This window comes from Mesoplodon mirus (genome assembly GCF_964341445.2).
Source record: "Mesoplodon mirus genome assembly, chromosome: 2".
In the NCBI taxonomy this organism is placed as follows: Eukaryota; Metazoa; Chordata; class Mammalia; order Artiodactyla; family Ziphiidae; genus Mesoplodon; species Mesoplodon mirus.
Window position 1 is genome coordinate 213,457,122 of NC_138977.1, and position 13,079 is coordinate 213,470,200.

The window sequence follows — 13,079 nt, forward strand, 5'->3', positions numbered from 1 at the left end:
ATTTTCTAGGGACACTGTGTTTTGGGACCCAGGCCTTTCCCCCTTCGACGTAATTTTCTTCCCCATTTTGTAGCAAATCAATCTGCTCCCCAGGAGAGAGCCTAAAAATCAACAAATACCTGCCTCAAACCTCAGGTTTTCCATCTCCTCCCAGAGGTCTTCCAGCATCATCTGGGTTAGCAACTTCCTGCCAGAGCCATCTACATCTTGATTATTTGGTCAGTCTTTTGGGGATTTCATCTCAGACCCCCTTCCAGAAAGACTCCAGACCCGACCCACTGATCCCAAGGGTTGGTGAACTTTCAGTTTTATTTTCCGTGGCGGTGTTAACGCCCAAACTTTTCACCTCCAAAGTCAGAAAGGACTTTGAATCCTAGCTTGTTTCCTACCACCTCCAAAGTCAGTTTAAAAAAAAAAAAAAAAAAAAAGAACAACACTCTACATTGAAAAGAATCATGTATTTTTCCTTAAGGATATTTTTAATGCCCTTGACAAACACTACAGTATTTGATTGTTTTTTGGATAAAAAGTCATCTTGGCATATTTATTCTAGTGAGATTTAAGATTTAATGAAATGATTCACTATTAATACACAAGAAAAGGGAGGGAAGACCTCGTGGGTTAATAGTTTCTTTCATTGCAGATAACCAGGAACTTTGCCCAGCCCTCCACTTCCCCAAGCTCTCTGAAAGTGGAGGGTTGATCTCTCTTTTTGACCACTTCTCTTATATCCCGCCCAAGGGTGGCTGATTTCATTGCTGGCTTAACCACTAAGCACCAGCCCGCACCCCTTCCCCACAATACTCTCCTCCTTTCCCCCTTCCTTAAGACTTATTTCTAATATTTCTAAAGTGCACTTTTTCTGGGCCTCACCCCATCCCCGCCCCCCAAGTGGGCTTTCCTTCCGCCTTCCTCGGCTCGGATTCCTGACGCGGTCGCCACCCCCTTCCCCTCCTCTCCTACTCCGCATTGTCTTTCAGAAGCCACCCCCCTCCCGGAGCGAGTCCCCGTTCCCTCGCCCAGACTCCCAGGCTCGCACACACTCAGCGCAGGCCTCTCCCCCTGCACACTCCTCCCTCCGTCTCTCCCCCCTCCCCCGCCCCTCTCCTCCTCCTCCTCCTCCTCGTCTCCCTCCTCCCTCTCCCGGCGCCCGAAAGGATCATTGTTAGCCACCCCCGCCCCGCCCACCCCGGCTGTTTATTTATGCAGACGTCACCGGGCCGGCCCCGCCCCCCGGCATCTCATTAAGCGAGTGTGTTCCTCTCTCCCTGTCAATAATCTCCGCTCCCAGACTACTCCGTTCCTCCGGATTTCGATCCCCCTTTTTCTATCTGTCAATCAGCGCCGCCTTTGAACTGAAAAGCTCTCAGTCTAACTTCAACTCACTCAAATCCGAGCGGCACGAGCTCCTCCTGTATCTTCGGCTTCCCCCCCCTTTGCTCTTTATATCTGACTTCTTGTTGTTGGTGTGTGTGTTTTTTTTTGCCCCCCTTTTTTATTTATTATTTTTTTGCACATTGATCGGATCCTTGGGAACGGAGAAAAAAGAAACCCAAACTCACGCGTGCAGAAGATCTCCCCCCCTTCCCCTCCCCTCCTCCCTCTTTCCCCTCCCCAGGAGAAAAAGACCCCAAAGCAGAAAAAAGTTCACCTTGGACTCGTCTTTTTCTTGCAGTATTTTTCTGGGGGGGGGCAAAACTTTTTGGGTTTTTTTTTTTTGGCTTTTCTTTCTCCTTCATTTTTCTTCCAAAATTGCTGCTGGTGGGTGAAAAAAATGCCGCAGCTGAACGGCGGTGGAGGAGATGACCTAGGCGCCAACGACGAACTGATTTCCTTCAAAGACGAGGGCGAGCAAGAGGAGAAGAGCTCCGAAAACTCCTCGGCAGAGAGGGATTTAGCTGATGTCAAATCGTCTCTAGTCAATGAATCAGAAACGAATCAAAACAGCTCCTCCGATTCCGAGGTAGGAAAAGCCCCTCGGGCTGGTGGGGTTCTTAATCTATTTCCTGGGCTTGGCAAATGTTGCTTAAAGGGAAGAAATCGGGGCTGGGGGCGGCGGCGGAACGCCGCGGGGCCGGGCGGGCGGCGTGTGCGTGTGGTGCCACCATTGCAAAAACTTGTAACCCTGTTTTTCTCTCCCATCCCAAACCCCCCCACCTCGCTGATTCTTTTTCTCCCCCTTCTCCCCCCTCTGCGTGGCGTTTGCCCCTCGCCCTCCCCACCTCCACCCCTCCGGGAAGGCGGAAAGACGGCCTCCGCCTCGCTCCGAAAGTTTCCGAGATAAATCCCGGGAAAGTTTGGAAGAAGGTGAGTACGCCCCGCGCGCCCCGCAGCCGCCGGGAGCTGTTCCCCGGGCCCGCCGCCCCGCGCGCCCGGGCCCCGCGCCCCGCTCGGCCGGGCCTTCCGTCGGCCCGGCCGGGGCGCCCAGCCACTTGGGGCACTTTCTAAAAAGTTTCTCCTCGCTCTCTCCCGCTCCGCGCGGCCGCCGCCGTCCCCTCGCTGCCCCGCCATGTTAGCGGCCAAGAGGCAAGATGGAGGGCTCTTTAAGGGGCCACCGTATCCCGGCTACCCTTTCATCATGATCCCCGACCTGACGAGCCCCTACCTCCCCAACGGATCGCTCTCGCCCACCGCCCGAACCGTAAGTGCCTCCGCGCGCGGCCCCCGCCCGCTGCCCGCCCGCCCTGGCCTCCCGCCCGGCCCCGCATGCGGCCCCTGCCCTGCCCTGCCCCCTCCCTCCCTCTCCCCTCCCTCCCCGCCTCCTCCCCTCCCCGCCTCCTCCTCCCCCTCTTGTGGCCCAGGCAGCCCGAAACTCTCCAAACTTTTCTGCCTTTTGTGGACTGGATTTGTTTGCACTTCGCCATGTTCTTGCTTTCAGTTTGTTGCCTCGTGATGTTGGGGAGACTTTTCTTTCCAAGCAGGGCTTTGTTGGTTGGGGGGGAATCAGAAGAACTTTTTTTTGCGCTCTGATTCCCCCCGCCCCCTTTGGTGGTGGTGTTTGTTTGTTCACCCTGGGAAGATGACTGTGTGGCTCTTTCTTTTCTCCCTCTCCCTCTCTCTCTTTTCCTTCCCTCTTCTGTGGCGTCTTGGGCTTTCCCCGGTTAACCCCTTGGCTGCCGCTGCCGGGGACTGAGTTAATGGGCTGCGCCCGACGCGCGGGGTAGAGTGGATTGTCCTCCAGGCGTTGGACTTGAGAACTAGCGGGCGCGCGGAGCCCGGGGCCTTGGAGAAGCGCCTCGCCTTTCTCTTTCGGCCGCTTATTTGTTTAGCTTTCTAGTGGCGGTGGCTGGCTCTCAGCCCTCCTTCCCTTTTCCCCTGGAAGGTCACGCTTCCAAGACTGGTCCCACTGCAAACTTGGGGGCTCTGGGCTTCCTTTACTGGGGCCACCTCGCAGGGCCGCGAGCGCCCTGGGCGCCGTGGCGGGCTCGGCTGCCCGGCGCGCTGGCTGCGGGCTCTCCCGGGCCGCGCGGGGTGGAGAGGCCCCTGTGGCCGCGGGTTTTGGTTTGTATGGAGCCGGGATGGCCTCCTCCGAGCGGACTTGATGTATTTCTAGGGAATTTTGGTGCCTTGGGATTTATAGCGGGATCTGCGCCCGCCAGCTTCCGAGAAGGCCCTCAGTGGGCCCTGGGGGGCCAGAGACCAGGTTGTGCGGGGCCCAAGGGTGTATAGAGGGTGAGGGAGGCCGAGGGCTCCTTTCCTTCAAGGAATTGGGCTGCTGATCGCGGGCCACCCAACTTTGGGGGGCTCCAGGGCGGCGCGGGGTGCCAGGCTCCGGGAGGGGCGCTTCCCGCGGCGTGCGTCCCGCGCCCCCCCCCGTGACATTTGTGAATAAGGCTCACCCTCTTCCCCGACAGGCCTCTGCCCCCTGCCCTCGCCTTGAACCCCCTCCCCCCATCCCACCCTCCTCTAAAAAGCCTGGATTACGAATCTCTAGACGCAATCTCTAAACGTTTGTGCCCGGCTTCTCGGAATTGTCATTTTGCACCCTCTCTGGTATGGTCCCCCTACCTCTTATTTACACTCACTTCTTCTGTTTTCTTTTCTTTTTCGGTAACTCGAGATAGCAATTTGAAATAGTGTATCCACTGTTCAGCAGCCGTGGAATCGGTGCTAATGGCTGAGGGCTTGCCGGACGGGAGTCGATCAGATCTACAAGTGTTTTTAAGCATTAAAATATTAACTATCAGGTTTGACTTGTTTTTTTGGGCCCTGGCAAAAATGGCAAGGGCATGCTAGACCGGTCATTTTTTATGGCTAGGAAAGAGAAATAATTATTACCCTCCCTCCCCCTCCCGCGCTCCCCAGGCTTCTGCATGCTTGGGAAGCTGGGAGAGCGTTTCAGCCCGACCTCCTCCTGCAGGGCCAGTTCTTTCAGGCGGCGGGGGCCGGGCAGTGGGGTTGCAGCTGTAAGGGAAACACAGTCCGGTTACGTTGTATTTTTCTTGTGAGCCTGTGGGCATCCTGAACCGGGAGTATTCGGCTCAGAATCGGAGAGTTTGTGTAATAACCAAGCCGACCAAGCGACATTCCAAAGTAACCCTGAGAATTTCTTACTCTCCTCCCCTCCCCCTACGATGGAAGCCTCTCTGGTATTATTTTAAAATCCACTTAGCCATCTGAAAGGCCATCTGAATATTGAGCTTTGATGGTGGGCTTGCTGGCCTTCTTGACTCTTTGCAAACTCCTGTCTGTGACCGCTGGCAATATTGCCGCAGGATCTCCTGAAACTCCAACAGTTGTGTTGCGCTGTAATTAGGAAACAGGGAAATTGTTAAAGATAAATAAATGATTTCCCGGTGCGAAAAGGATGGCTCCCGACAACCCGTCCCCTTTGTGGGCATTGTAGGAACCCTCGGCGTCTAGTTATTTTAATTGTGGACATAGCGGGTGGCCTGATGCTGTGACATCAGATGGAGTCTGAGAAGACATTTCTGAAGTCAGGAGGCAGTTTTAGTATTTGCGTGTCAAACACCAACAGACATCTTTAGTGTGCACAGGCCCTTCCTCCTCCTATCTGTTACCTGGGTTAGCTGATGTGCTCCAGAATTAAGGTTATTTAAGCTGGTAAGTAGAGCCATGGAAATGAGGCTGAGAGGCTGTTGTGTGTCACTCCTGACCTCTTCGATCAGAGGGCCGGCTTGCAATTCCAGATTTGATACAGCTGCCGAAGGAATCTATAGGCAAGATAGCGGTCTTTTCATGCTCATCTGAAATTCCTAGTGCTTCATAGAGTGTGTTTTTGAGGGCAAGGTGTAAAGACAAATTAGCTGTATGTTCTATTCTCTTCCGGACCCTCCTTGGTGGTGGTGTTCTTTTGCTACATTTTCTGTTAACTTACGAGTGTACCTGTAAGCAGTTGCATCCTTTAAAAAGCAAACTCTTTGGATTCCTGATTTCTGCTTTTTTTTTTAAGAACGTAAAGAATTAAGGAGTATCATTAAATGGGCTTATGATGAATAATATTTTATCTCAAGAATAATGCTTTAATTGCTGGAGACGCCATAAAGCTTGATAGTAATAATTTTATTTTAAAATGACAAGATTTCTGCATCACATTAATTTAGCCTTTGATACAGTAAAAGGAACAGCTTTTAAAAAGACTCGACTACAAAAAAGCATTAAGGTGAGAGGTCAGGTTGGGTAGACGGGAGGTGGTAGAAGTGCAAATATTAGAATTGTGGTAACATTTGTATATACCAAAGGTAAGAATACTGTTACCATATTAAAGTAGATAGGAAAGAGTAGTTTTACATTTCTTTTTCCCTCCTGCCAAATGAGAATATGGGATACGGTGGCCGAAATTCCAGTTAGGTTTGAAATTCTTTTTAAGGGGTTGATTATTAGAGCTTTCACATCTTCTTTGATCCAAAGTTGTTTGCTTTTCAGCTGAAGCTGTTTGCTACTAGGTTGAACAAATAAATAAGCAGCATCTTGAATTCATTTTTGAACTTGGAATCCAGCATTTAAAGGAAACCAAGAGGGGCCTATTATTCATTGGGGTTTTATTTAGCCGGGCAGCAACTTCTCTTTCTGCCTGGTGAAAAATGGATGTTTTCTCCTCGCTCAAACAGCATAATCCTTTCTAATACAAAAGATTTAGACCTCGGAGTGTGAAGGGTTAATGGTGGTCCTTCCCCATTGTCCTCCTACCCCCCACCTTCACCCCTGATTGTTTTGACAACACTTTTCAAAGTGTGACATTCCAAGCCCCTACATAACAATGTAATATTACTGTAATTACACAGGTCATTACATTTTAAATAGAGAACAATAAAATGCTTATCGCCCTGAAAAAGAACAGGTGTTCTTGCCCTTCTTTGGTATTTATGCTAATTGTTTTTCATCTCCTTCAGAAATATTTATGGCAAACATGTTTAGATTTCAGTCTCAATGCAAAGTATTAATTCCGTGCTAATCTTTATAGGTTGGGGTTTAATGTCTGCAGTTTGGATTATGGGCTCAACATTCACCCAATAAGTCATATTTTAATGATTATAAATTTAATATGCCAGTGCTTTGCAGCTTGTTGAAGTGAAAGCTTTCTGAAATCCCAGAAACAAACTATGAGGCAGTCGGGAGCCTGGAGTGTTTATCTGGAAGAAGTGTTTTTGGAAACTTTTGACTGCTGAAGGGAAGTAGCTTTCACTGATGCCCCCTATCTGATTGAGAAAAGATTTGGAGGAAAACAATCCCGGCTCTGGCTAGGAGTTTTCCACCTTGATTTTAATTTTACTGATATGGATTTCATTTAGGGTCCCTGCTGGAAGCTGGTCAGCTTTCTGTTTCTTAGCAAGCTGTGAAAAAGTTACAGGAAGGTTTCCGGGGGCTGGCAGATCAAGAATGCTGTTCTGTTAGCAGCGCAGGATAACTGCAGTTCTGCACGCTACTAAAAAAATATTTGCTTTAGAAAACCAGCATTTTAATAGTTGCACCAGAGGCTGTGCTTTTAAAGATTACAGTAGAAGTCTTTCCAGGTTTTGAACGCCTCCTCACATCCCACGAGGTGCCTGCGTGCATACGAAAAGCGCCTAGATTTCTTGGTGGAGAAATGTTGGTGCAACTTCTCTTACACATGCACAGGGGGTAAACTAGAAGGTATCTAAGAGGATTTTGCATTTTGTCAGATGTTTCACAACAGGGGCCCCCGAATCACATTAAAAATGCACTGCAGAGAAAGGACAGCTGCAGATTTTTGTGTGGACCTGTGTTTCTGGACCATGACTAAAACTCCGAGGACCTTTTCCCCAGCTGTCTGGAAGTTCTGTGGAAGTTGGTTTATTGGCAGTTAAGTCTGAGGCAACCTGGATTTAGCAGAGGCTCTCTCCTACACAGGAAATAGATGACATTATATTGGGGGGAGGGACAAAACTTCAGGCAAGGAGTGATTTACTCCTTTATTGTTTTTTTTTAAAACATAGCGTTGCCAAATAAATAAGCACTTTCCAGGGAAGTAGGTGTAAGCTTTTTTAGTCTTGGTGAGTGGAATTAGATAATATCTTTAACCACATTTATAACTGTTTCGAGGTGACACATTTCAGAAGTTTTGAGAAGGAGCGGGGTGAATCAAATTCTTGAGGCTTTTATTTTTGAAGGGGGTGTGTGTTGTGGGCGTCTAAGTTTCTTCTGGCAGTGGATATTGGCAACCGTGTAAGTAAATCTTCAACTCTGACTTATAATTGAGCACCTTTGTGAAGGAAATGGTTAATTTTACAACCAAAGGCAAACTTGCACCTCGACAGGTCTGCTGAAAGAAATGTGCCCCAGTCCTTTGCTGGCAAGCGCCACCGGGTCATAAATCCACAGGCTTTATTTACAGCCCATAACACTTATGAATGTTAAGATATTTGACGCCACGTTGGCCTTATAATATTCAAGGTCCGCAGACACTGGCAGTAGCTCAGATTTCTCTCACTAATTATAAGCAATGAGATGGGGGTGGGGTGTGGAGAGCCCTTCGCAAAAGCTGCCCTCTCCCCTCCTCTGACCCCCATGCCTACAATCTGAGCTTACTGAGACAGACACCCCCTCCTCCTTTGGCAGCTGACTTGTACTTTTCCTCCAGGCTATTGTTACACACATTTATAAAGAGCACTTTCAGTAATGGAAATTCAGTTGGGTGGGTGGGAGGGGCTCGGCACAAATGCCTTTTTTCAAAAGCAAAGTTGCTCTAGGTGTTTGCATCTTTTTTCCTTTTCTTCTGGCTTCTCCCTTTTTCCTTTCTTTCTTTTTTTTTTTTTTTTTTGAGACCCTCTTGCCTATATTGTGCATATTTCCCAGAATACTTAAAGAAACCTGATACGGGAGACGGGTCTTTAATTTATACGATGTTCCACTGAGCTGGAAGGGAAAATACACACATTGCATAGTGCGCTAGTTAACGTGAGGGTTTAAAAAAAAAAAGTGCCATACAGTGAGGAGAGTTGATTAAAAGAATTAATAGATGAGAAAAAAAATCCAGATTTACCTTGGGAGTGGGAAGGCCATTCATTTGGGGAAAGTGCAGTGGTATCTGGGGGAGGAAGCACAGAAAAGTAGCAGGGGAGGAAGAATAAATGCTTGCTTGCCTGAGAAAGATTAGAAAAGTGTAAGAAGATGGGACAGAGATTTGGGCTTGAGGAAATGGCTTGATTGAAATTAGGGATTAGAAGTTTCTTACCGAGAGGTAGAAATACCATGGGTGGGGGGTGGCTATTAACAACTGTATGGCTCTGCTCAGTAAAGACTGGTCGCAATCCACTTTTCACCCAAAGAGCTCTATCCAGCGTCAGATAGTCTTTCATGTAAGTTATTGTGTGAGGAGCTGGGGATGGGGCATCTGTGGTCAAGACCCCGATGTGACAGAGAAGGCCAATTATCCTCCTGATTTTAATTCATTCTTAAAAAAGTGGGCCTTCTAGTGTGTGTGTTACAAACTGGCCACCTGGTAAAGGGGGAGTGGGATTCTGAGGTGTGTGGGTAACTGTTGAGGGGGGTAGGAGCTGATGGCGCTGTCCTTGCTGGCCGGATCCTTCCTTCCATCCAACCCAGACTTCAAGACAGAGGCTGAAAGGTTTTATTTTCTAATCAATGGAATGCAGAAACTTACTAGCCCTCAGGGACAGATATGAATCCCTTAACAGCTCATTACAAAGATGGGGCTGTGGGATCTTTGAACGGGTTATCAGCCCTGGTGTTCTTCGGTTTTCCCAGGATAGGTTTTTTTCTTCCTTGGGCACATCTGATTTCAGGCTGGTAATTCGTCTGTAATATTTTATTCTTTTCTTGTTTTTTTTTTTTTTTTTCGTCATGAAGTAGCCCCAAACAGCTCGATCTACAGGGGGAAGGAATGGTTACTAGTGGGATCAGCTCTGAAGGAGTTAAAATTGCTTGCTAAAGTTTGGCATCATGAAAATAAATTTGAGGCCTGGTAGACATTAGTAAGGCACAGCACATTTACAGAGCTTAATTAGTACGAACTGTAATTGTTCATGGTCTGCCAGAAGAAGTAATGTTCAGGAAAAGTGGAGTCCTTCTCTTGCAGTCTTTAGTTTGAAACCGATAAATCACTTGCATATTTGTGTAGTGATTCAAATGGAGCTAAGACCTCTCCCATCCCAACATGTGGTAAATTGTAAAGTCAATGAATTGCAGATGTAGGCTACAGTGAGATTCTCTAAGAAAATGCAGAATGAATGGGAAAGAGTGATGCTATAAATATTTACTGAGACGATAACTAGGTTCTTGCGTGCTGGACCAATTATGATGAACTAAATATATTAGCAAAATGCTTAAAAAATCGAGAGGATTTGTGTGGGTCTTTGGGTGGGTTGGTTGGTTTGGGAAAGTGAAATAAAAGGCACTATGTTATTGTCGTGTCAGTTTTATTAAGCCTAAATCACAATGGCATACCCAGGGAAGGACACATGAAACCCACATTAATGCAAATTAATTCGTTATGAGTTGCAGCCTGTGACTGCTAAGTGGAGTAATGATGGGGCATCATTTTAAGAGTGTTAGTGTAGCAACTTTTAATGAAAAATGCTGTGTTAGGAACATGTCTCAGCACTTTAGCCCACGTGTTTTTATATGCTGGAAATGTGTTTTGGACAAGAGCAGGAAACTTGCTTCACTTTATTCTCCCCTCCCCCAAACAGTTTAAGAAATGTAATTATGTTTTGATGTTTAAAGAAAATCATCTAATTTTCCCTCAAAAAAACCAATCCAAAAATGCCCATCACCATAACCAAGTTCGACTTCAACTTCTTTCTTTCTATTTTTTTTGCAAGAGACTGCAGCACAAAGTGGAAAAACAATGAATGTAGCATCCCCCCATAGACCTATAGATATAACTTTATTGAAGTGATTCCCCCCCCCCCCCCCCGCTTTTTTTCTTCTTAGAGGATTTTGGTCTCAGGCAGTGTTGCAAGTCAATACTTCTTTCCCCCAATGTGAGTAGGTGGATGTGTATGAAAGCTGTAAAAGTTAATGATCATTCTCTGACTCATAGCTGATGGTTTCAGGTTGAGGAAAAGAAAAGAAAAAATTAATGAGGGTAAATAGACATTTGATGGAACGTTGAGACAGTGGGAGAGATTGTTCCTGTGTCTAAAGGCATGTGTTTTGTTGCAGCAGAATTTCTGAAGGAGAATGCCAGGAAGTGAAAAGGGGTTGCCTTTGTTAAGTTGTTGCTGTAGGAGGGTACAGATGTTCTGTGTCTGGATCTTTGCAGGAATGTTTAAGCCTCCATACCTAGCAGTCAGTGCTGGCTTTGCCTTCCCTGTGGAAATTAGAAGTCCCCTTGGCATCTTTTAAGGGGGCGGGCAGGCACCCAAAGGCCTGGTCAGAAGTTTATTTCCCACTAAATGTAAGAGGCTCCCAGCATAGGGCTGGGGGTGCTATGTCTCTGTCCTGCAAAATGACTGGTGACTTAAGAAAACGTCTTAGATATTTAAGCCTCTATTCTGCCTTTTATGCTAATGACATGGAAATTAAACTTCAAGTGCCTCACGGTGATAGCTACAGGGGAGAGGAAGGTGGACCAAAAAATCCCCCAAACCAAAACCGTTTAGGAAATGAATCTGAATTTCTTCTTCTTCTTCTTTTTTTTTTTTTAAATAGAAAGCTTGGTGATTCATAAAACTGGAAATAAAGCAAATGCTCCCCGCTCTTCCCAATTTAGTGGAATGAATAGGCATACAAAATTAATCTTCATCCTACTGGAAGTTTGAAACCCAATGTAGTGTTTCAATTCTTTTAGTCGACTTTGAGGATGAGATCTCTGTGATTGCAAAAGCTGTTTCCCTTTTCTCCCATCTCTGGGTAACTCTGATGTCTTGTATCTGAAACATCAAATTTAGGGCCAGTAGTAGTGATTAGAAATGAAATGAGAGAAATCAAGATAGGATTTCTTGTTAAGGGAGGTGGTTGATCATAAAATGTTGGTTTTTGAATTGCTGGAAAATGTAGGCAAGGCTGTGCTGAGCACCACCGCATCTCCATGGCTCTTCCTCCGGACCAGAGGGGGCTGGATCACTGTCACCGGGAGGTGTTCGAATGGGTGGTTGGGTGGGCTTGGCCACTGTAAACAAGCACACAGGAAGGGAAGGTTTGTTTTGTTGAGAGTTTCACAGGAAGGCATGACATGAAAAGTACCTTGGAGTTCTCATTTGGTGCTGCTTCAAGATGCCTGGGGAGGGGCGGGGCAGGGGGAACCACGTTGAGGGTGTGCTGCGGACCCAGGGTACAAGAGCCACAGTTGCTGGATGCGGAAATGATGCGCAGTGCTGCAGGTGGCCAAAGAGCAGGGGTGGTCCCAAGAGTCCAGGCCTGGGGGAACTTGGTTCTTGAACTCAGATGAGCCTTAGATCGCCACCTAAGATCTCTCAAGCGCCCCTCATCTTCCAAAAGCAAGCAAACAAACAAAAGCACAAAGGGCCAACCCTCTCTGGTTCTTTCTTCTAGCTTTTTACGGAGATATAAATAAATTATTGTTCCAGTTTAGAATGCCAAGCTTTTACTGGGTCCTTGTATTTTATGTTTGTCTTAAAAAGCTAGACTATAATGAACAAGGCATCTCTGTGTTTTACAGGGGTGGAAAAAGCAGTATTTAAAGGGTGTGTTTTAGAAAGGAGTATTTGGGAAAAGAGGGGGTGGGAACCCAAAGGAGAAACGAGAAAATTGTAAGTCTTCGTCGCTGTTGCTGGGGGGAAGTTTAAGCTCAAAATCTCTCCAACACAGTGGGTACTGGCTGGGAGTGAAGAGCTGATTGGAGCTTGTACTGTGTGGATTTATGAGCTGGTGGCAGTTATTCTGTGTGCCTGGATACCTGAGGAGGGGAGTTGCATTACTTGGGGATGTTAGATTGGTGTGTGTGAAGGTGAAAGTAACTTTGTCCTACCAGATTCTTAAGGACCTTGCAGCTGCATTTTTACTGTCTTAATTGTAGCATTCTCTCTGGGGTTGTGTTGTTGTTTGGGTGGTGATGAACATGAGGATTAAGTGTGGAACCGGACAAATGGAAATTGAATTTGGATTAGCCACAGTTTCATTAATTTATTGAGAAGGCCGTGATTATATGAAATTTTGTTTCCACGACGTTTACTTAGTTATCAGGTGTCCATTCGATTTTAATTGATGATAGGAGATTTCTGTGGTTACCCTGAGTGCAAGATTGCCTTAGGGCTCCGCAAGGTTTGTGGGAAGAAAAGCTTGGACAAGTTTCCATTAAGCTCTGAATCAGGCAGTTGGAAAATCGCAGCATAAAACCGGCTGGAAAGGGGGACGAGGTTTTAGTGTTGCCTTCTCTCCTGAGCAGGGGAGTCCCCCGCTCCGACAAGAGCTGCTCTCAGCCAAGAATTCCAAACTCGCAGAGGAACCTATCCCCCGCACAAAAGTTGTTTTAACACAATGCAGAATTGTCACAGTAATTAGTGCGATCTCCGCTTACTGACTGGCAGTTTTCACAAAAAGGACAGGGGGGCCAAGGGGGCAAATTCATCTGTCTTTTTCAGTGACTCACTTTGGATGAACTGCTCCTGAGTGTGTGTGTGCGGGGGTTGGGGGGTGCTGTGTGCGTAGGGGGCTTATCTCAGTGGCTCAGC

The 13,079-nt window shown here is 47.1% G+C and overlaps 1 protein-coding gene across 42 annotated transcripts in view; it reads left to right on the forward strand.

Annotated features, from left to right (window-relative positions):
• Positions 1-1,285: 1,285 nt before the first annotated feature.
• Positions 1,286-13,079, forward strand: part of TCF7L2 (transcription factor 7 like 2) — a 200,535-nt gene continuing 188,741 nt past the window's right edge. For all 42 annotated transcript variants that reach the window (XM_082611784.1, XM_082611821.1, XM_082611822.1 and 39 more), the window contains exons 1-3: positions 1,286-1,963; positions 2,241-2,307; positions 2,517-2,641. In XM_082611784.1, coding sequence (XP_082467910.1) covers positions 1,775-1,963; positions 2,241-2,307; positions 2,517-2,641 — 381 coding nt within the window. In that variant the 5' untranslated portion in view covers positions 1,286-1,774. The remainder of the gene's footprint in view (positions 1,964-2,240; positions 2,308-2,516; positions 2,642-13,079) is intronic.